This window comes from Sminthopsis crassicaudata, chromosome 1, assembly GCF_048593235.1.
Source record: "Sminthopsis crassicaudata isolate SCR6 chromosome 1, ASM4859323v1, whole genome shotgun sequence".
NCBI classification, from domain to species: Eukaryota; Metazoa; Chordata; class Mammalia; order Dasyuromorphia; family Dasyuridae; genus Sminthopsis; species Sminthopsis crassicaudata.
The window spans coordinates 236,436,589-236,460,269 of NC_133617.1; the positions used below are offsets into that span (position 1 = coordinate 236,436,589).

A 23,681-nucleotide genomic window follows, 5' to 3' on the forward strand; every position below is an offset into this window, starting at 1 on the left:
GCACTTCTATTAGACCATATATACACACTAACTTGAAATATGACTGAAAAAACTGTTTTGGCTCAATACGGGCAAAACAAACTTTAAGTAAATCATATTATAATGGATAGCACTGATTAGTGGATGGAAAGGTGGTCTCGAGTCATTAAAAAAAAAAACCCATAGATCTTAACATAAAAAACTATATACACACATATTTTCTGTCTTGTTTCACAGGATTTTCTGTTTACTATGCATACATTATTGCACATTAAGTCTAAGTAATTGAAGCAGTAAGAACAACTGCATTTTAGGGAGCCAAAGAAAATGACATAATGTAAAAATAATGATGAACAGTAAATTGGTCTCAAATGCAATAAAACAAAGGTACCTTTGATAAAGCAGTATTGTTTGTATGACTCTGCTCAAGTCCCTTAACTTCATGGCACTCTAGTAAACTCATGTGATTACAAATTATAAAGATGTTGATTTGCCTTAGTAGGAGGAATTTTTCCAACCAATGATATCACAGAAACAATTCCAGTCACCATTCTAGAGTTAGTATTGTTAAGTGATAAAAATATCATCCCATGTAATTGAAAAAGCCTATGAAGTCATGAGTAAAATTCTATAAATTCATTTTCAACCTAACAACATTCCACAAAAAAAGCCAATATTGTCATGTATACATAAAGTTGTTCACTATGATTTCTAATCAGAAGGTTGCTAACTATGGTATACAGTCTAAGGAAAATTGAAGAAATAAAAAAGCATGCAGATTGTAATATGTATAATATGTATATATCTAGAAACCTATAGATATAGATATATGCATATATCTTTATCTCCCTTCTGAATGATAGCCATAGGCAAAGTGACTAAGAAATGTTTATTTCTATTGTTGGGCATCTTCATAGATTTAAAAAAAAAAAATCTAATCATCTTTGCATTAAATACCTGAAAAAAGTACAATACCTAAAATTTAAATGGGTAAATATATAAGACCAAGAGTCATTCCCTAGTAGCTAAGTGGTCAAAAAAATAAAATGTTTTTAAAAAAAGAGTTACAATCTATCAACAAACCTATGAAAAAGTACACTAATAATAAGAGAAATGCAAATTAAAACACCTTTGACGTTTCCGTCATACCCAACAAAGTGGCAAGAACAACAAAGGTCAGAAATAGTCAATGCGTAGATAAAGGAATGATTAAACAAATTATGATTTATTAATTTAATGGAATATTATTATGTTAAAAAATACAAATACTCCCCAGTACCATGTAGTGCAAATGATATACTGAAAACAAACTGCATCCAGAGGTTCAGGCTTCGATTCCAGCTTTACCACTAAAAGTTGAGTGATTTTAGACCAACAATTAAGCTCTCTGGACTTTAGTTTTGGCATCTGAAAAAACCTTATACTTTGAAGTAACTAACCTTCATACTCAAAATTCTATTGGTATAATGATATTGTAATAATTCATATTTGAGCAGGAGATAATAAGGACCTACACTAAAGTGGTATCAGTGAGAATGATAAAGAATTAGGACTTTGCAGATATGATATGAAAGACATTGCAGAAGTAAAACTGATAAGGGTTAGCAATTGATTTGATGACTTAATAAGCACTTACCAAATGCCTACTATAAATATATCAGATTTTTTACTCAGAATTTTTTTAAAAAGAGAGAATTCTCTTTTGTGTATGTATGTATATAAGTATATAAAGAATAAATAAATATAATATAAATTAAATACAATATACATAAATTAAAAAAAAAACACAAAATAAATATAACACTACTGGATCTATATACCAAAGAGATCATAAAAGAGGGAAAAGAACCCACATGTGCAAAAATGTTTGTAGCAGCTCTTTTTGTGGTGGCAAGGAACTGGAAACTGAATGGATGCCCATCTGGTGGGGAATGGTTGAATAAGCTGTGGCATATGAAAGTAATAGAGTACTACTGTTCTATAAGAAATAATGAACAGGCTGATTTCAGAAAAGTCTGGAAAGACTTACATGAATTGATACTGAGGGAAACAAACAGAAGCAAGAAAACACTGTATAATGGTAGCAAGAATATATGGTAATCAATTACGATATAATTAATTCTCAGCAATTCAGCAACCCAAGGCTATTCCTATAACCTTTGGATAGAAAATGCCATTCCAAAAAGAGACAAAATTAAGGAGACTAAATATAGATTGAAGTATACCATTCTCATTTTTTTTTTTCTCTCTCTCATGGTTTTTCCTTTGGTTTTGATTTTTCTCTCCCTACATGACTCATATGGAAACATTAAAAAAACAAAAACAAAAACAAACCTGAATGTACATGTATAACAAACTTTTTTTTTTTAATGGAAAAATACAAACACAATGGAGTTAAATAAAAGCGAAGGAAAGGTTGAACAGCTTGGGAGAATCGGAAAGACATCACTTAGTCTTAATATGAGGTGAGGGAATTCTTTGAGGTGGAGGAGGTGAGGATAACAATTAATACAAAAGCACAAAGACATAAGACATAGAGTCAAACAGGGGTGAAATAAAGAGAGATTTATGGCAGTAATTAGGTCACTGAACAAGTCCAAGTAAGAGATGATGGGGGGGTGTGATGTGTGTGATGAGTTTTACATAAGATTGAATGAATGAGGGAATAGAGATACCATTGACAGAAACATAGAAGGAAAAAAAAACAGGTTTAGGACGAAAGGTGATAAATAGATCTGGAAGACATAGAAAAAGTCAATGAAGCTATCTATGGCCATAAGTGAGGGAGAGAAGAGAGCCCAGGAAAGAGCATCTGGGGACATTTATGTAAAGGAGATAGAAGGAAGAAGTGCCAACAGAGACTAAACAGAAATGAATTGTTCCTAAAAATTTAAGTAAATTTTATTTGGGACATTTTATTTGATAAGTGGAGTTTGAAGGGAAAAAAAGCAAAGCAAATCATGGTTCAGATAAACACTGAAGAAAATGGCTTTAGTGTTTTCAGGGAATTAGTTCTTCAAGTGACTAAATTCAAAAGCCATAGCATTTTAAATGTTTCTTATGCTTCTGGGAATTTTAAGGTGTTCAAATATTACTAGTTATTGAACAGTATTCAATTTTTTAAAGATTACTATTATGATCATCTTGGCAGAAAAGTAATTAGCAAAATACAGAATGAGTCATACAATCTCAGACATGACTAAAATTTGTTTTTTAATCTTTTTTTTTTTTTGCTTTACTATACATACTTGTCACAAGGGATGGATTCTATTTGGCAGAAAGTAAAAGGAATTAGTGGGAAATAAGTTTTAAAAAAGGGAATTCATAAAGCATTTTAAGTGCATAATTTTTTTTAAGTGTATAAGAGGTTGGAAAAAGAAAAAAAAAACTGTATGTGTGTATAACTATGTATGTATACACACAAAAAAAGTTGCCTATAACAGAAATTCACATTTCCTTATATAATATTTCTTATTCTTCATGGTAGTTATCCCTCCCACATCCCAACTTTCCCTACCACAGTATTAATATATTTTGGGTTAGCATAAGAAATTAAATGAGAATTTTGGGGGAGTTTCATAGACCACATGCAATTACAAATTCAGATATATACAAAATATAATGTATAATGCCATGTAATATCAACCCAAATTTTACAGTTAAGATATAGTAAACATCCCATCAAAGATAAAGAAAAAAAAATTCAGACTTCTTTCCTAGTACAGAGGTAGGGCCAAAAAAAAAATTTTTTTAAAAAATTTTTTATTATATATATATTTTTTTATAATATTATCCCTTGTATTCATTTTTCCAAATTATCCCCCCCTCCCTCTATTCCCTCCCCCCGATGACAGGCAATCCCATACATTTTACATGTGTTACAATATAGTCTAGGTACAATACATGTGTGTGAATATCATTTTCTTGTTGCACAATAAACATTAGAATCCGAAGGTACATGCAACCTGGGCAGACAGATATTAGTGCTAACAATTTACATTCCCCTCCCAGTGTTTCTTCTCTGGGTGCAGCTACCTCTGTCCATCATTGGTCAACTGGAAGTGAGTTGGATCTTCTTTATGTTGAAGATTTTCCACTTCCATCAGAATACATCCTCATACAGTATTGTTGTTGAAGTGTACAGTGATCTTCTGGTTCTGCTCATTTCACTCAGCATCAGTTGATTTAAGTCTCTCCAACCCTCTCTGTATTCCTCCTGCTGGTCATTTCTTACAGAGCAATAATATTCCATAACCTTCATATACCACAATTTACCCAACCATTCTCCAACTGATGGACATCCATTCATCTTCCAGTTTCTAGCTACAACAAAAAGAGCTGCCACAAACATTTTGGCACATATATGTCTCTTTCCGCTCTTTAGTATTTCTTTGGGATATAATCCCAGTAGTAGCGCTGCTGGGTCAAAGGGTATGCACAGTTTGATAACTTTTTGGGCATAGTTCCAAATTGCTCTCCAGAATGGCTGGATTCTTTCGCAACTCCACCAGCAATGTATTAGTGTCCCAGTTTCCCCACATCCCCTCCAGCATTCGTCATTTTTGTTCCTGTCATCTTAGCCAATCTGACAGGTGTGTAGTGGTATCTCAGAGTGGTCTTAATTTGCATTTCTCTGATCAGTAGTGATTTGGAACACTCTTTCATGTGAGTGGATATAGTTTCAATTTCTTCCTCTGAGAATTGTCTGTTCATATCCTTTGACCATTTATCAATTGGAGAATGGTTCGGTTTCTTATAAATTAAGGTCAGTTCTCTATATATTTTGGAAATGAGACCTTTGTCAGAACCTTTGTTTTTAAAAATATTTTCCCAATTTGTTACTTCCCTTCTAATCTTGTTTGCATTAGTATTATTTGTACAGAAACTTTTTAGTTTGATGTAATCAAAATCTTCTATTTTGTGATCAATAATGATCTCTAGTTCTCCTCTGGTCATAAATTCCTTCCTCCTCCACAGGTCTGAGAGGTAGATTATCCTCTGTTCCTCTAATCTATTTATTATCTCCCTCTTTATGCCTAAATCATGGACCTATTTTGATCTTATCTTGGTATATGGTGTTAAGTGTGGATCCATATCTAATTTCTGCCATACTAATTTCCAGTTTTCCCAGCAGTTTTTTGTCAAATAATGAATTCTTATCCCAAAATTTGGGATCTTTGGGTTTGTCAAAGATTAGGTTGCTATATATGTATCCTTTTTTGTCCTTTGTATCTAATCTGTTCCACTGATCTACCGGTCTATTTCTTAGCCAATACCAAATGGTTTTGGTGACTGCTGTTATATAAATATAGCTTTAGATCAGGTACACTTAGACCACCTTCCTCTGAGTTTTTTTTCATTAGTTCCCTTGCAATTCTCGACCTTTTATTCTTCCATATGAATTTTGTTATTTTTTCTAGGTCATTAAAATAGTTTCTTGGGAGTCTGATTGGTATAGCACTAAATAAATAGATTAGTTTGGGGAGTATTGTCATCTTTATTATATTCGCTCGGCCTATCCAAGAGCACTGAATGTCTTTCCAATTATTTAAATCTGACTTTATTTTTGTGGCAAGTGTTTTGTAATTTTTCTCATATAATTCCTGACTTTTCTTTGGTAGATGGATTCCCAAATATTTTATACTCTCAACATTTGTTTGGAATGGAATTTCTCTTTGTATCTCTTGCTGTTGTATTTTGTTAGTGATATATAAAAATGCCGAGGATTTATGTGGATTTATTTTGTATCCTGCCACTTTGCTGAAATTTTGAATTATTTCTAGTAGCTTTTTAGCAGAGTCTTTGGGGTTCTCTAAGTATACCATCATGTCATCTGCAAAAAGTGATAGTTTAATTTCCTCATTTCCTACTCTAATTCCTTGAATCTCTTTCTCGCCTCTTATTGCCGAGGCTAGCGTTTCTAGTACTATATTGAATAGTAATGGTGATAGTGGGCAACCTTGTTTCACTCCTGATCTTACTGGGAAAGGTTGCAGTTTATTTCTATTGCATATTATGCTTACTGAAGGTCTTAAATATATGCTCCTGATTATTCTAAGGAATAGTCCATTTATTCCTATACTCTCAAGAGTTTTTAGTAGGAATGGATGTTGGATTTTGTCAAATGCTTTTTCTGCATCTATTGAGATGATCATATGGTTCTTATTAATTTGATTATTAATATGGTCAATTATATTAATAGTTTTCCTAATATTAAACCAGCCCTGCATTCCTGGAATAAATCCTACTTGATCATAGTGTATTATCCTGGAGATGATTTTCTGAAGTCTTTTTGCTAATATCTTATTTAAGATTTTAGCATCAATATTCATTAAGGAGATTGGTCTATAATTTTCTTTCTCAGTTTTCGATCTACCAGGTTTAGGTATCAGTACCATGTCTGTGTCATAAAAGGAGTTTGGTAGGACTCCTTCATCCCCTATTTTTTCAAATAATTTATATAACATTGGGGCTAATTGTTCTTTAAATGTTTGGTAGAATTCACATGTGAATCCATCTGGGCCAAAAAATTTTACACAGCTTTTTCAGATCACAGGGAGCACTGCGGTCTTAATCCCCACTATGTAGAAAAGAACTATACATCAAAATGCTTATGCTTGTTGATAGCCATTAAATTCCTATCATTAGTCCAAGGTGATTAATTTTTCTAGTTCTATTCTTATGGGTGCTTTTATATACACAGAGATTATTTTCAAATGTTGAGGTATAAACATATTTTAGTTTGAATTACTGTGTTAAAAGTACAGTACATCTATATGACCTTAGGGCAATCACTTGAAAAGCAGAAATTTTAAAATGAGTGTGCAGGAGTAGGGGAGCTTTATAGCTCCTTTAGTTTTAAATCCTATGATTCCAAAGAAGCTACTGCATTTATTCATGCAAAAGGTAATGAATTAAAGCAGGGTGTATTATTCAGAATGATAAAGAGAAAAGGAGCAGGTATGCCATATAACAAAGTAAATGCTGGAGGCAGAAGTATGGAAATGATAACTTAATTTGTTACAAAAAGGAACATGATATGACCCACACAGTATACCTTAATCAATGGCACAGTGCTATACTTTGAATTTTAAGGTTAGTCTTGTAGCAGAAAGTATTACTGGCCTACAGACATGGGGAAAGGGTGTGAGGGGAGAATGAGCATTTATATAGCATCTACAATGTGTCTGACACTGTGCTAAGCACTTTAAAAGAGTTTCCACTTCACTTTAATGGTTTCCACTTCACAAAAATACCCCAGGATAAACTGATCACCTGCAATCTCCTTATCATGCAGACTGACAACTTTTCTCAACTCCTTCAGTCTCCTCTCCCTTCTGATTAGAAGGCTGGAGGATAGAGCAATAAACTCCTCCACTGCATTCCTTTATACATGGCTCAGAACTTTGCAGATAACTCCATTTTTCCTTAGTAGCTTTGCTTGCTTTCTTCCCCAGGAAACAATGTACCTGTACTGGGTACCCCTTGGTGCCTTTCCTAAATTGTACGTTTCTTTTTATATGTCACCTTCTTATCTCACCATCACCACTTCCCTGTTAGAGTCTAAGGTTCTTGAGAGCAGAGATTATCTTTCTGATTTAACTCTCCAGTACTTCGCACAGTGCCTGGCGCATAGTAGGAGCTTAATTATTGACCACTGAATTGAAATGAAGTAATCCCCGTAACTACCTTACACAGTAAAGTGCATTTTACAGTTGAGGAAATTGGGACAAACAGGTTAAGTGACTTGGCCAGAATCACAAATATAGTTAGTTTCTGAGGCTGATTTAGCACTTGGATCTTCCCTATTTTAGACAGATGCACAACCTTGCTGCCAAATAGGCAAACATACCAAACATTGGATTTGCTGTCCTTTCTGTGTTATACTTAGCCAAAACATTCTTAGTTTGGTAGCTTCAGTGTTTTTTTTTTTTTTTTTTTTTTTTTTAAAGCTTATTATTGAGAACTGTTTCTTAAATCCATGTTTTTGGTTTTTTTCACCACACACACCTAAGTTTCATTTACCATTGTTACCATAACTCTGCCCTATCTGCTTCAGTGACTTTTTCTATGCCTTATAATTTAGTCCATTACCATCTGATCTATGCTCATTTCAGCTCATCCTCTAACAAACATTTGAGGGATTCTCCTGCTGTCATCTTCCCATCTAATATCTGGAACAGCAAAAATGGCAATAAACATTGCTTTAATACTTATTTATTAGCAGAACTTGGATGTTAAGCAATTCATTATGATACTTTCTTTTCAAGACAAATATGTGTGTGTGTGTGTGTATACATATAAACCAAAGCAAGCTGTCATTTTAAAGCTTACATTTAATGAGGTTAAGTTTCACTTCTAATTTAATTACAACAAATAATTACTAAATGCCTTCTATATGCAAAGCACTGTGGTAGGTGAGAAGGATATAAAGATGAAAAACATGTCTCAGCCCTCCAGGAGGTATATGACAAATGTGTATGATATAAAGCAGAATGTAAAGGAAATGGAAAGCTAGGCAAAGTTTGAAGAGGAAGCTGGAAAGCAAGAGTCCTTTCATTTGGGATGCTTCAGTCAGGGAAGATTTCAGAGGGAACATCTAAATTTGGCCTTGAAAACAGTGGTTTTAACAAATACACAATTTAACAAATATTTAACAAATAGACCTAGTAATAGGTCTCTAATGCCACAGATTCAAAACCAAAAAGATATCTAGCCCATTCCTAGTCCCTAGATGTTTTTCAGAGAAAGAAACAGTCAGAGGAGGGATCCAGATGCAATGTTCTGACATCAAGTCCAGGTCTCCTTCTACTATGCCATATTTCATCTTACTGGTTTTTCCAACTCCAGTCTCATGCTAAGTCCATCCTTCATACCAACAAATTTATATTTTTTAGTTACACAAATCTTATTACTTTACTGCTCAAAAACATTCAAAAACTCCTTAATTTCTGTTAAATAAACAACTAATTCCTTAGCCTGACACACAAAGCTCTCTGTAATCTAGTTCAATTTAGGGAGTTTCATGCCTCCAGTATAGGCATCATGCCACAGTGGAAAGAGCATTGAATTTTGAGTGGAATAACCCAAGTTCAAATCCTGCTTTGCCATTTAAGAACTCTGACACTCCTACTAGACACAATCTCTACCTTTTCAAGACATCGTTTCCTCCTGGTTCTCCTATGTAACCTGCTCCTTAGAGGTCTCCTTCTCCATACAGTTTATTCTTCTTAACCATGGATTTCCCTCATGGCTCCATCAAAATCATCCTTCTTCTCTTTTTATTATATATTATCACTTGGTGATTTCATCAGCTCCCATGTGTATAATTATCATCTCTATGAAGATGATTCCCAGATTTATCCTATTTTCTCTAGAAGTACTTCTCACTTCTCAACTTTCCTATTACTATACAGGTCTAGCTTGCCACTTTGGTATAATGCTCTATGCTTCATTCATCTCATATAATCAATCCATTATCACATCCTGTCATCTCTACCTTTAAAACACCTCTCTAGAAATTTCTTTCTCTCCAATCAATCAGCCACCCGTCTGGTAAAGGCACTTGTCACCTCTTTTCCTAGAATACTGAAATAGCTTTCTAATTAGAACTCTCTGCTTTAAGTCTCTTCCTGTTTCAATCAATGCTCTGTTCAGCTATCAAAGTGATTTTTCCTAAACAGCAGGTCTGACTGTTGTCTCCCTATTAAAGAAAATCCTTTGCTCCCCTTTCCAAGTACTGTATGATACAACTAAAATAACCTACTTATGGTTTCTCAAAGAAAGATAGTCTTGACTATGCCTCTAAACACCTGGAATGCTGTACTTCTTCCCCTCTGATGCTTTACTTTTCAGGTTTCCTTCAAAGCTTAGTTCATATCTTATTTTCTACATGAAATCTTTTCTGGCCAACTTTTCTACCTCTAACTAGTGCCTTTCATCTGAAATTACTTTCTATCTACTCTCTCTAATAAAGTATGTACATACACTCACATATTGTTCTCTGCATTATAATGAAGTTTTGCTTTTTTTTTTTTTTTGTATCCCCACTCTTGTACATAATGAGTACTTAATAAATTCATGTTGTCTACTTGCATGCCCTTGGACAAGACATTCAGTCTCTGTAGGCCTAATTTCCTCATCTAGAAAATATTCTTGTAGAGTCTAAGGTCTCTCTCTCAAATATATACAAGCAGCAAGGAGGCTAACTACTTCCCCATACATATTTCATGCTCTTGTGATGCTCTCTGCTTTGTCCTAAACCTGATCCATCCTTTTCTTCCCATGTACTAATTTTACATTGTTCTCAGTGCAAAGAATGTCCTTGTCACATATTCACATCCATTTCTTTAAGCTAAGTCATATCCATTCCTTCAAGACCCAACTCAAATACTACTTCCTTAATAAAAATAGGCCTGGTCCCTTAAGTTGGACTTCTCTCTCTTCTGATATAGATACACTTTGTAACCCTATCAAAAACTTAATTCTTTTCATTATACTTATTAATATGCCCACAACACCTCTACCTTCTTTTGCACATAAAGGCCTGTAGAACACATGCAAAATATATAGTTTTTATCTTCACAAAAGGATTAATGTTGTTGACAAATAATTCATGCTAGCATTTAACTAGAGAATATACATACAATCAATCATTGTACTGGATACTATGAAAAGTAGGCATAGCACAGAAAAGGGGGGAAAAAAGGAGGTATACAAAAATTTACAGGGGACAAAACATAAGAAAAAAGCCACTAATCAAACCCATGACTTGACTTCAAATGTCTAAATACAGGTAAACAAAAATGGCTAATATGTTCAAAAGACAAGGAAAATCTCTAATATTTTTGAAAGAAGGTCTCCTTGCATCAATTACCAGGGTAAGAAGGAATCATCATGAGATCTTATGGTCAATGTTGTACCTGTTCTAAAAATTCAATCTTAAATGATATAATTCAATAGTTCGTCACTGCCTTTGAGATGATAACTCAATTAATGTGAGAATTCCTAATATTTGAGCAGTATAAATTCGAGAAGAATTCAAAGCAATACTAAAGGCTAAGATATTAGGATATACTACTTATTTTAAAGTTAAATTTTCTTTTCTCTTTGACATATTACATTTTCAGAAATGCATTATAGCTCAACTCCTATTAATGTAGTTTTAACTTCTCTTTGTTATCACTTTAAATTCTCCAATTCCTATCAAAATGCTTCTTCTTCTTCTTCTTCTTCTTCTTTTTTAAACCAGATGACCTATTTCATTGGTATAAGGAAGTCCCATTAAGGATGAACATCACTACCTGCTCTATATTGTTTCACTTTCAAAAAATTGTCTAATATTTTCTAAACAAACTCATCAATAGAAGCTCAATAATTGCAGAGACTGAATTACTATGTAAGGGAAAGAAAGTGCATTGGATTTGAAGTCAGAAAACTTTATTTTATCCCAGGTCAGCTACTCTCTACTTTGTGACTTTGGGACAATTACCTAACCTCTCTAGGTTTGTTTTCTTTTCTGCAATGAAAGAGGAGAGTAACAACATAGTCTTCAAGGTCCATTCTAATTCTATGATCTCATGTTAATAAAATAAACATTGGAACAAGGAGGCAAATTTCATCTATTTCACTTGGTTCTCAAGAGTCAGGAGTATCTGAATTCAAATCCTACCTGTGACCATTACTGCATATGTGATTTTAGACAAATCATTTAACCTCCTTAGGGTCTTCATTTCCTCATTTGCAAAATGAAGAGGTTGGTGTAGAGGTGGTATCTAGATATATGATCCTATAAGATCCATGATAAGAATAGGGCTTTGAAAGAGCATACTGTATTTAATATATCTTATAGAAGGTGTATCTTTCTTAAGTTATATCCTTCTCATGAGTCTCATAGGATAGTATTCTTTCATTTTATAAATGAGAAAACTATGGCCCAGGGAAGTTGAATGGCAAAGTAGGATAGGTAAAATGGCAAGCAGAGGCATGAAATACTAGAGATTAAGACACTCATAAAAGGCAATACAGGAACCAATAAAGAGTAAATATTGGTAGAGAATTTTGGGGTAAGGATGATCAGAGCATTATCATTAGAAATTAATGAGGATGTGAGGAAACTATTCACAAAACTTCCTTGGAGTTCACTACAAATTAGTAAATTCTATAATCTCAACTGGGTCCTGAATTACAGCAAGGCGATTCTCTATTATCTCTCATCAAATCAATTTATTTTCCCAAAAACCATATCATCTATTCCAAAGTCTATCTTCCTTCCTCTAAGTCCTATAGTACTTCCTCTCCTTACTCTCTCAGTTGAGGATCTTACCTTACATTTCTCTCCCTCTATACTATTTCACTTTGGTGATTTCATCAGTTCCCATGGATTCACTTAACACTATACAGACGATTCTCAAATTTACTTAGTCAGTCCCAACTGCTCTGCTGACCTTCAGTCTTGAATCTCTTACTCCTATTGAACAAACTGAATGTCCAATAGACATCTTAAACTCAACATTCTAAATTCTAAAACAGAATTCATTATCTTTGCTCCTAAACCTTCCCCCGACTTCTTATCCTTACTTATTACTGCTAAGGCTATCACCAGTCTCACAATTTAGGTGTTAGTCTAAATTCCCCACTTTCTTATCTCTTCTCCTCCTTCCCTTTCCCCCCATCCAAATTGTTGCTTGGCTATACATACGCCTTTCTTTTAACACCTCCTCAAGACTAAATTAATGAAAAGCCTTTTGATATGACATGGCTGCCATATGTATCTTCCCAGTCCTATCTCAGCTGTCAAATTTTACCAGTTTTCTCCCCCCCTAATCCCCAATCAATAAATTCCAATGGCTTTCTATTACCTCAGGATTAAATATAAAATCATATTTGGCATTCAAAGCCCTTTACAACCTGCCCTTCTTCCATCTTTCCAGTCCATATTCTGTGGTCTAGATATAGTTGTCTCTTTAATGTTCCCTGAATAAATCATTTAAGTCAACTCCAGACATTTTCTCTGATCATCCCCCAAACCTGGGATGTTTTTCCCTCCTCACTTCCTCATCTTTGCTTGATGGTTTCCATGGATTCCTTCATGTTCTGAATAAGATCTCACCTCCAGAAATCCTTCCCAATTCGTTCCCCCTGCTCTTTAATTCTAATGTCTTTACTTTACTGTTGATTAATTGCAACTTATCTCGTGTGTGTGTGTGTGTGTGTGTGTGTGTGTGTGTATAGATGTATCTTGTTTGTACATAGTGTAAATGTCGTTTTCCCTATTATACTGAAAGCAAGGACTGACTGATCATATATCACTGGGAAAATTGAAGCCACTCATTGTAAGCTCCTTCTCCCTACCTCAATTCACATCATTCAGATATCTTCTCCTACCACCTCCTCTACCCTGGTTTCATGGGAATAGATGGCTCTTCTTGCCTAGGCAAACTTTTCCACATTCATTCCTATTCAGTCAGTCAGTATTAATTAAACCCCTACTATATACCAGCTACAATGCTAATTGCTGGGGATACAAAGAAAGGAAAAAGAAAGTCCCTGCTCCAAGACCTAAAAGCCTAATGGGGTGAAAACATGCAAACAACTTGATAAACACACACACATACACACACACACCTTCTCTAACAGCATAAATCAAAAAGAAGCCCTCTGATAATCTCTAAGCATATCAAACTCATATCCAAAACAGAACTCTTTCCCTACCAAAACCTTCATCTTTTACTATAACCATCAAAGGCATCAACATCCTCCCAGTAAGTCAGACTAGCAGCCTGCCTGCCATCCTCAGCTCATTTCACTTTACTCCACATAGCCAATCTGTTGCCAAGTCTTGTCATCTCTACCTTCATAGAAGCCCTCAAATTTGCTCCAAACATATGCCCAGCATCCCAACACACAGCATCCAACATCACCTCTCCTCTAGACCACTGCAAAAGCAATAGGTTAGCTTCCCTGCCTCAAGTCTCTCCCCTCTCCAATCCACTCTTCACTCAGCTTCCAAGATAATCTTTCTATAAAGCACAAGCATGACCATGCCACCTCCTAACTCTTCGGTGACTCTGGGATCAAACAGAAAATCTTCTGTATGACTTTTGAAGCCTTTCACACCTCATCGGACCTGTTCCTATCTTTTCAGTTTCTATACTTTCTTCATTCCCATCGATGAACTCTATGATCCACTCAGTTGGTGCATTAACCATAACCCCAACGCCCTCTTCTCTCCTTCCCTCCCATCTCCTTCCCTTTCCCCAGCCCATTGCTCTCCTTCCTCCTCTGCACTTCCTGGTCTCAATCCAGATTCAGCTGGAAACCTACCTAATCTAAAAGGCTTTTCTTCACCTTACTCCCACCCGTACTGCTAGTATTTCTTCTGAGATTACCTCTCATTTAATCTTATATAGACATATGTGTGTGTGTGTGTGTATATACATATACGCATACACATACATATACATCATATTTTTAATATAGATACAGACATATATACATATACACTTATTAAATATGTATCTTCGTTAGTATATTAACTCCATATTCTTGCTTTTCTTTGCATGCCCAGCACTTAATACAATATCTGGCACACATCAAATATTCAATAAATTCTTTTTAAAGATGATTCAAGATCATGATGATGATGATGATGATAGAGGTAAAATGAAGGATTTCCAATTATCTAGAGAGTTGCTGGAATATATTCTGCTCAAACCAGGATAGTCAAGATATTCTGACTTGACAAAAAGGACAACTGCAATTCTAGATCTGATTCCCTGTGACAAGAAAAAGTAGCTGCTGCAATCTGGAACTATGCCCAAAAAGTCATGAAACTGTGCATACCCTTTGATCCAGCAGTACTAATACTGGACTTATATCCCAAGGAAATACTAAAGAAGGGAAAGGGACCTGTATGTGCCAAAATGTTTGTGGCAGCCCTTTTCGTAGTAGCTAGAAACTGGAAGATGAATGGATGTCCATCAGTTGGAGAATGGTTGGGTAAATTATGGTATATGAATGTTATGGAATATTACTGTTCTGTAAGAAAAACCAACAGGAGGAATACAGAGAGGCTTGGAGAGACTTACATCAACTGATGCCGAGTGAAATGAGCAGAACTAGGGGATCATTATACACTTCAACAATGATACTGTATGAGGATGTATTCTGATGGAAGTGGATATCTTCAACATAGAGAAGAGCTAATCCAATTCCAATTGATCAATGATGGACAGAATCAGCTACATCCAGAAAAGGAACACTGGAAAATGAGTGTAAACTGTGAGCATTTTTTGTTTTTCTCCCCAGGTTATTTTTACCTTCTGAATACAATTCTTCCAGTGCAATAAGAAATTTGTTTCTGCACACATATATTGCATCCAGGATATACTATAACATATTTAACATGGATGGGACTGCCTGCCATCTAGGGGAGGGGATGGAGGGAAGGAGAGGAAAATTCGGAACAGAAGGGAGTGCAAGGGATAATGTTGTAAAAAATTATCCATGCATATGTACTGTCAAAAAAAAGTCATAATTATAAAATTAATTAAAAAAAATAAAGTGGCTGCTGAAACATAAATAATGATAATGTCAAGGGGACGGGTGAATTGATAATTAATTTATTAAATTATGAAATTACGGGGCAGCTAGGTGGCGCAGTGGATAGAGCACCAGCCCTGAATTTAGGAGGACCCGAGTTCAAATCTCATCTCAGACACTTAACACTTCCTAGCTGTGTGACCTTGGGCAAGTCACTTAACCCCAGCCTCAAAAAAAAAAAAAAAAAAAAAAAAAAAGAAAGAAAGAAAGAAAGAAATTATGAAATTATGAAATGAAGCAGGCAAACCTGGTTCTTTGGTTTCTCATGGAGAAAGATCACAATGGCAGCTGGAATTGAAGTTGAAATAAGAAAATATAGGGACAAAAAGGCACAGAAAATAGAGACATAGTGAAAAAGGGTACAGAGAGAGGGAAGGGTCAGTAATAGGGTGAACGAAGGCAAGAAGCAATGAAAGAAGATGGAATGGAGAAGCATAGAGCATAACGGGTATTTATAGATTAGAGTTGGAAGAACTTGACAGCCTGTATCCAGATGGAGATGGAAGAGAATTTAAGGTAAGGGGGATAGAAAACTGAAGTCTCAATCAGAGAAATGCAAATTGAGACAACTGAGATACCACTACATACCTGTCAGATTGGCTAGAATGACAGGGAAAGATAATGCAGAATGTTGGAGGGGACATGGGAAAACAGGGACACTGATACATTGTTGGTGGAATTGTGACTACAACCAGCCATTCCGGAGAGCAATTCGGAACTATGCTCAAAGAGTTGTCAAACTGTGCATACCCTTTGAGCCAGCAGTGTTACTACTGGGCTTGTATCCCAAAGAGATCTTAAAAGAGGGAAAGGGACCTGTTTGTGGCAGCCCTCTTTGTAGTAGCCAGAAACTGGAAACTAAGTGGATGCCCATCAATTGGAGAATGGCTGAATAAATTGTGGTATATGAATGTTATGAAATATTATTGTTCTGTAAGAAATGACCAGCAAGATGATTTCAGAAAGGCCTGGAGAGACTTACATGAACTGATGCTGAGTGAAATGAGCAGGACCAGGAGATTATTATATATTTCAACAACAATACTGTGTGATGATCAATTCTGATGGACGTGGCCCTCTTCAACAATGAGATGAACCAAATAAGTTCCAATAGAGCAGTAATGAACTGAACCAGCTGCACAGTGAAAGAACTCTGGGAGAGGATTATGAACCACTACATAGAATTCCCAATCCCTCTATTTTTGTCCACCTGCATTTTGGATTTCCTTCATAGGCTAATTGTACACTATTTCAAAGTCCGGTTCTTTTGGAAAGCAAAACAACTGTTTGGACATGTATACATATATGATATTTAATTTATACTTTAACATATTTAACATGTATTGGTCAACCTGCCATGGGGGGGGCGGGGGGGAAGGGGGGGAGGGGAAGAGGGGAAAAATCAGAACAAAAAATTTGGCAATTGTCAATGTTGTAAAATTACCCATGCATATATCTGGTAACTAAAAAACATTAAAAAAAAAAAAAAGAAAAAGAAAATTGAAGTCTTACTTTTTATATGGTCTTTTGGGGACAACAAGACTACTACTTACCTGTGCAGCTCTGGGATTAGTTCATTAGCATCTTCAGATTATCTCAATTATATGTAAAACTTTAAAGCATCATCTCAAATTTATCAGCATATTTGGTGATCTGCTGGTTTTAGTAAAGACATTTAGAACTTGTCTTGAGATGTACATAAGACAGGAACAGAAGGCCCCAGTAACAAGGCCTATATGACATTCCCTGATTTAGCACCTATTGATAGGATATAATTGTGGGATAATATACGATACATTTTGTAAATTATGATCCTTTGATCATTTTGGGAGGGTTTGTTACCTCTTGGTTTCCCTTGCAATCTTCCTACTATTGCCATTTTATAGTGGCTACTTATACTCATTACACTGATCATAAAGGGAGAGGATGTTTAGGGGGACTAGAATAAAATAATAAGCCATTTCATCTTAGAATTTGTGATACAGAAGAACAACACTATTTTAACATATTCCAACGATTTTGAAAGACTTTTTTTTTTTTAAGGGAGGGTTCAGAAAAAGGACAGAATTACAGAAACTAAAATTCTATAATGGAAATTGGTCCCCAAATGATGAAATTCTCTAAAGAATTAAATTCTGAAGACACAAATGGATATAATTCCCATAAGGAATAAAAGTTCAGTTGTCCAAAGAGACTAATGTGGATGTGCGATTCAATACAATTCTATAAGGAGTTTCATTAATCAGAGTAAGTTTGTAGAATACACATATAAAAGACATAAAAGAAAGGAAAGGAAAGGAAGGAAAAATGAATTTAAAAAAACAACTTGGAGCAAAGCTCTTAAGTACTCAACTATAGCCTCTTTTGTGTTTTGGAGTTGGGGGTGGTAACAATTTCATCAGAGAAGGGAGTTCCTAGTGAAGAACTCCTTCAATATGGATTAGTATTTGCTCTATAATTTACAGTATTAGAGAATAGGTTGGTACAACTAAGAGGTTAATTAAGGATTTTGCCAAAGGTCATACAATTAATATAAGTCAGGGACAACACTTGAACTGAGAGAGTCAATCTCACTGAAATATGACTAACATGATTGCAGAACATGTATAACCTACGTCAAATTGCTTGCTCTCGGAGTTGCAGGGGGTGAGGGAGAGAGGAAGGAAAAAAAATGTGTAACTCAGAATCTTATAAAAAAAGAATGTTGAGAGTTAATCTAATTCTTCAGCTAGAAAACTTTAGAAAAGTCAAATATGGAAATAAAAGTAACCAAAAAACAACAAAGAAAACAGAATTTTCTTTGAATTAATACAATACTAAATTCAAATGCTAAGACAGACTATATGACCAGGTGATTTGTATTAGGATATAATAGCTTTTACTTCATATTTGAAGTTTGGGCAATGAAAATACAATAAAAATATCATGTAACAAAAAAACCAGTCACTGTCAAATAACTATATTTTTGAAAACGAAATCAGGCCACAATAAAATTCTTATAATTTTTCAAAAATTTTAGGAAATAATATACAAAATCCTGAACTATCTCACTTTGGTAGGATATAGTTTGGTACAAAATGATACCCAATTAATTTTTAAAACCATAGTATAGCCCAAGGTTTCTCATATGTTTTGAGGTTGCAGAACCAGTGAATGCCAAGCTTAGATATACAGTGTTGGGTAGGGCTGATAAGTGATAAAATACAAATTATATTTTCTGTTTTCTTCCTCTTGGAGATCTCCCAAGATCCTATCCACAACTAATGGATAAATCTAACTTACAAAATCAGCAGAAAAAAATTAAAAGCAATAAAAATGAATGCTTGCTAATCTTGGATTTGAAATAATAAAGACTTCAATAAACTCAAGAACATTTGTAATGAATGTAACTTAAAAATCTAAACAAAACACACTACAACAGCTGCACAATGTTCTTTACACAAATTCTTCCTCATTAGATTCATTTTTAAAAATTGAAAATAGCTTGTTACACTAGTTTACTTCTTTCTCTTTTCTGTAGAAAGGCCTAAATTTTCCCAATTCTTGAGGTGTTAATGAGCAAATAAAATATTTCCAAAAGCAATTTATAAAGCACAAAAAATGCAAAGAAGAAATAAATAGTGAGAACATTAAATTACAACTCAAGATCTATGAATACTAGCTTGAAAAAAATGCTTCTTCCACTTATATAAAGTTTGGTAAGTCATTTGTTTCTCTGGGCCACTTTTTTCTACTTCTAAAATGGAGGCACACCAGAAAACCTCCTATGATTAATATGGGAAAACTTTTACATCAGAAATGTACATTCAACTGTTTTCTATATAGATAATATTAAGATAGATGCTACAGACTTAAAGAGATTAAAACTTAAAAATTAAAAAATATTAAAAAGTAACAGAGTAAACTAAAACTTTATAAAATAATAATTCTCATTTACACAGATTTCAAAGTTTACAATCTAATCCAACTAATAATATCTTTAAGACTTCTTTCATATGCAAGGCACTGTGCTAGTGAAAAATATTCCTTGACGTCAAAGAGCTTATATATCCTATAGATTATATGCATTTTTCTGTACCACTTTGTGAGAAAATCATGAGGGTTACAGTTATAGTGAACACAGACTTGTCAGCCAAATCCCAGATTACTAGTAGGAAAGGGCAACCTTTTTAAGCTTTGAAGAGGACATCTGGAGGACAAAGTAAAGAAAATATTACTTAGCTCAGCAGAGAATAAAACTTATACTATTCCCACAGGTTATAGTGATCCCAAAACATGAACAGATTTTTTAAAAAAATTAATGGATAGAACGATAACCAATTAAAATTAAATAAGAATGCTGTACTGATATAGCTATGAATGAATTCAAAGGCAATATTCTCCTGCTTTGTACTCCTTCGTATCATTTTCAGAAATAGGACACTAGGGGGATGATTGATAAAACTGATTGAGATAGTACTTCTGTATGTATTTAAAGTTGCAAATGAACTTTAATTATATTTAATACAGAAATAGGTAAAGGGAAAAACTCAAAAGAATAACAGTTTTAGTACTATATATTGCTTTTCTTATATAAGTTATGCAATATTAAGTATATAAGCTAAGTTGTATTAAATTTCTCTCTGATGTTCTTGAAAAATTCCCCATATGTAATTGGAGCTGATAAACCTAGTAGTTTAAGTGACATTAATACAATAATATCTTTTAATAACGAAAATAATCACATATTTTACTGTACTCTGTGACCTTGGTATGCCAGTACATTTAAAACAAATCAATTATAAAATCTGTAATTTGGGAGTGTTACAGGAAAACTCCTTTCAGGTACAAATTGGACTAAATGATCTGAGGGCCCTGACTTTGTGATTCAAACACTGAAGTAATAGTAATTTTGGCATGGGTGGGATTACTTAAAGTATAAATATAAAAAATTACATCTTGATGAGCTTTAAAACATATTATAATAATAATTTTTCCTCTCCTTTTGTAAGGAATATAGCTGTGGCTTATGGATTTGCATTTGGCATCTTGATAGCAATTTAATCTTAAAACACTAAAATTCCCAATCCTCCAAAACAGGAGAAAGTGGATCACAAAACACGACTGTCTTAAAAGGACATCATTTCTTTAAATGTAACAAATAAGATACTTCATTTACTGCTGAAATGGAATTTCAGCTTCAAATAGAATTACACTGAGCCAAAGGACAAAAATAGCTTTTGCCCCACAGTTTGTACATACTAAATATCCACTGAAATAAAAATGGGCTGAACTTGCCAAAAATATCAGCATCTGGGCTGAAACCAAACTTTAATGAAACCAGAAAGTGAAAGCAAAGTTAATATCTCAATCCAGAGACTCTCACCCACCACTGTATGTATTATTTCCACCAACACACATTTCGAACATTTTTCTATTTTGGAAGAGCTGTCCAGATAAAAGAACTATGCCTTCAAAGTCAAATGCTGTACTAGTACATAAACAAAATAAAATCCAGAAATTTATAGGTAAAAAAAACATGAGCGAAATAGATTTTTTAGGCATTCAGTTACATTTCTCTTCTCAACAACCCCACTCCCCGCCCCGCCCCAAAAGACTAGCATAGCACGATACACCAGATACATTTCTCAAACATTTCCACAAAAAGCTCAAAAGCTCAGGGAGAAAACAAAAACGTTAACTAATGGTAAGAATGTAAAATCGAGTCTCTGAATATCAACATCATTTCCATTTCTTTCTCAGTGCATTTTTCTGCTTGGTTTCTAAACAGCCCAGGGTAAGTTCATCTCAATGTCAACCAGAAAGGTGATAGGCAACGAATCACTAACTTGAAAGGTGATTTAGGACGGTTTCTTTCTTTCAGTGCCTCCGGTTTGACCTTCGAATAGTATTTAGCCAAAAAACAAAAACAAAAAACCCACAAACAATCCAAGGGGTATTTAACTCCACGTCTTTCCCAGAGCACTACCTATTCCACCCCACCCCCACCAAGAAGACAGCCTAAGCATTCACCTTGCAGTATTTCCCTAAGTCAGGCACGGAGGGGGTCAGCTCCGCGGTCTCCATCCCGCCCCAAGCAATGCTCCGGAGCGGCTCTACTCCCCTTTTAGGTTTGGCCAGAAGCCATTCAAGCAGATTTTAGGCTCAAATCCACTCTTTCCCTCCTTTGCAACCCATTTCAGAGGCTGATCCCCTGGCCACATCAATAAATATCACACACACACACACACACACACACACACACACACACACACACACACGCACGCGCCGCCTGCATACTGCGGGATCTCCCAGACAGTTTCCCCGGATGCGAGTTCAGGACTGTTCAGCACTCCCGCAGCCCCCCCCCCCAAGCTAGAACGCCCTGACTTGCCAGCCCCCAAGGTCTCCGGCGTCCCAGCTCCGAGAGTTACCTTCTCCAGAGCTCGAGTCCAGGACGCAGCTGCTGAGCGGCGGCAGCAGTGGCAGCCTTCGAGGTAGACACGGGCTGCAGACCCTCTGCAAAAAGCTTATCGCGAGAGAGGAGAGCCAGGTCCCCGGGCCGGCGTCCCTGCACGGCGGCGGGACAAGGGCTTGTAGTTCCTGGCCTCGGTGGGAGCCCGCCGGTGACCCCCGGCTGCCCGCAGAAGGCGCTGGCTGCAAACGGCCCGGAGAGCTCTGCTTTCCCGATCTGATCCCGGTCTCCTGCCCCCGGCTCCCGGCCTCCCTCCCCGCAGACAGGCACCGAGTCACATGTAGAAGACGGGAAAGGCGGGGCCGGCCCCGAGCGGAGGGAGGAGCGGCCGGAGCCCCCGCAAACAAGCCCTCAGGAAAAGGAGCAGCGCGGAGCAGCTGTCCGGATTTTTCTGGGACGGGAAGTAAGGAGCCTGCTACTTGGACGCAAGTAACGTAGAGGCGCCTGCGAGGTCCTAAAGTGGGCTAGGACACGCGCACCCTCAGAAATGCAGGCTTGGTCTAGGCTGGACCTTCACCTTCTAGGGCTCTTCCCCAGATTGTTTTTGCATCTTTAGCCCCACCCCTTTTAAAAGTCAAAACAATCCTCTCCAACTGCTCCCTAGGACAGGGAAGAAACTGCTCTCATTTAACAGGACACCACCAGTTTGACATGCTGAGAACCTTTAGCAAATATCTTATTACTCTCATTACCTTCATTCAGTAATTTGAGCCAACTTTCTGAATCAAGAAATGCCGTTTGTGTCCTCAGAAAAATGCAGGTTCGCCTAGCTTTGCCTTTCAGTAGACTCAGAGGTTGTACTTTGGCCTTTAAGGTTAGGTTCCATGTGCTCTGTATCTTTAAGAAACATACACACATGTATTATGTACTTATATGTGGGAGGGCTCTTGTTACAAAATAAGCTTTTTAAGGGCAGAAGTTGTTTTTGCATTTTCTTTGTATCCACCCAAATTCAGCAAAACACCTGACACAGTGGCAGCCTTATAAATGCTTACTAATCGACTGATTCTGGCAAAATGAAAGATCAAAGTTTGTGCAAACATGATAAACAGCAAATGATTCATTTAGATTATAATTATATAGTACAACAAAACCCCAATTACCCTGAATTTTCAGTAACTAAGTTTCTTGTTAACTGGAAAAAAGTAAAAAGAGCAAGAATTAACAATTTTCAAACACATGAAAATCTTTATACACGTGTCAGGCTACTTTGTTGCCTTAGTGGATACACCATAGTGCCTATCATTGAAGCTCCCTGATACTTTAAGTAATCTCAACATCTCAAGGGTCATTACTGCAAACACAAATAAAAATTATTATGCAGATTCTAAAGAAGCAACTACTAAAATTTGTATTGAAAGCACACCTAAACCTAAGAGTGGCTTTGCTGAACTATTTTTAAAATCTTTTTTTTTTTTAATTTTTTTGTTTAAAGAAATAGTTGTTGGGTTAGGAATGAAAAAAAAAAACAAACAAAAACAAAACATTTTAATTAAAGTTATGTGAAAATGCAAGATATCAACAAAAACTAAAAAAAATTAAAAAGTGTATGATTTTTAAAAATAACAATGCCCAATTACTAAAGGCTTTGCACTTATTAAGAATTTAATAAATGTTTGCTGCAATGACCTGATACCTGGATTTA

At 35.5% G+C, this 23,681-nt stretch overlaps 1 protein-coding gene across 18 annotated transcripts in view; it reads right to left on the reverse strand.

The window, feature by feature from the left end:
* Positions 1–23,681, reverse strand: part of OSBPL1A (oxysterol binding protein like 1A) — a 305,323-nt gene that overhangs the window by 135,622 nt on the left and 146,020 nt on the right. The window contains exon 1 of one of the 18 annotated variants that reach the window (XM_074276823.1): positions 21,996–22,688. The exons of 14 other annotated variants lie outside the window; for them this stretch is intronic. Coding sequence is in view for 1 of the 4 variants with exons in the window: in XM_074276813.1 (XP_074132914.1) it covers positions 21,595–21,648 (54 nt within the window). In the remaining 3 variants the exon portion in view is untranslated. Of the gene's footprint in view, positions 1–12,304; positions 13,163–21,594; positions 21,802–21,995; positions 22,689–23,681 lie in introns of those variants that run through there. 3 more of the 18 variants (XM_074276817.1, XM_074276813.1, XM_074276818.1) reach the window with 3 other exon arrangements.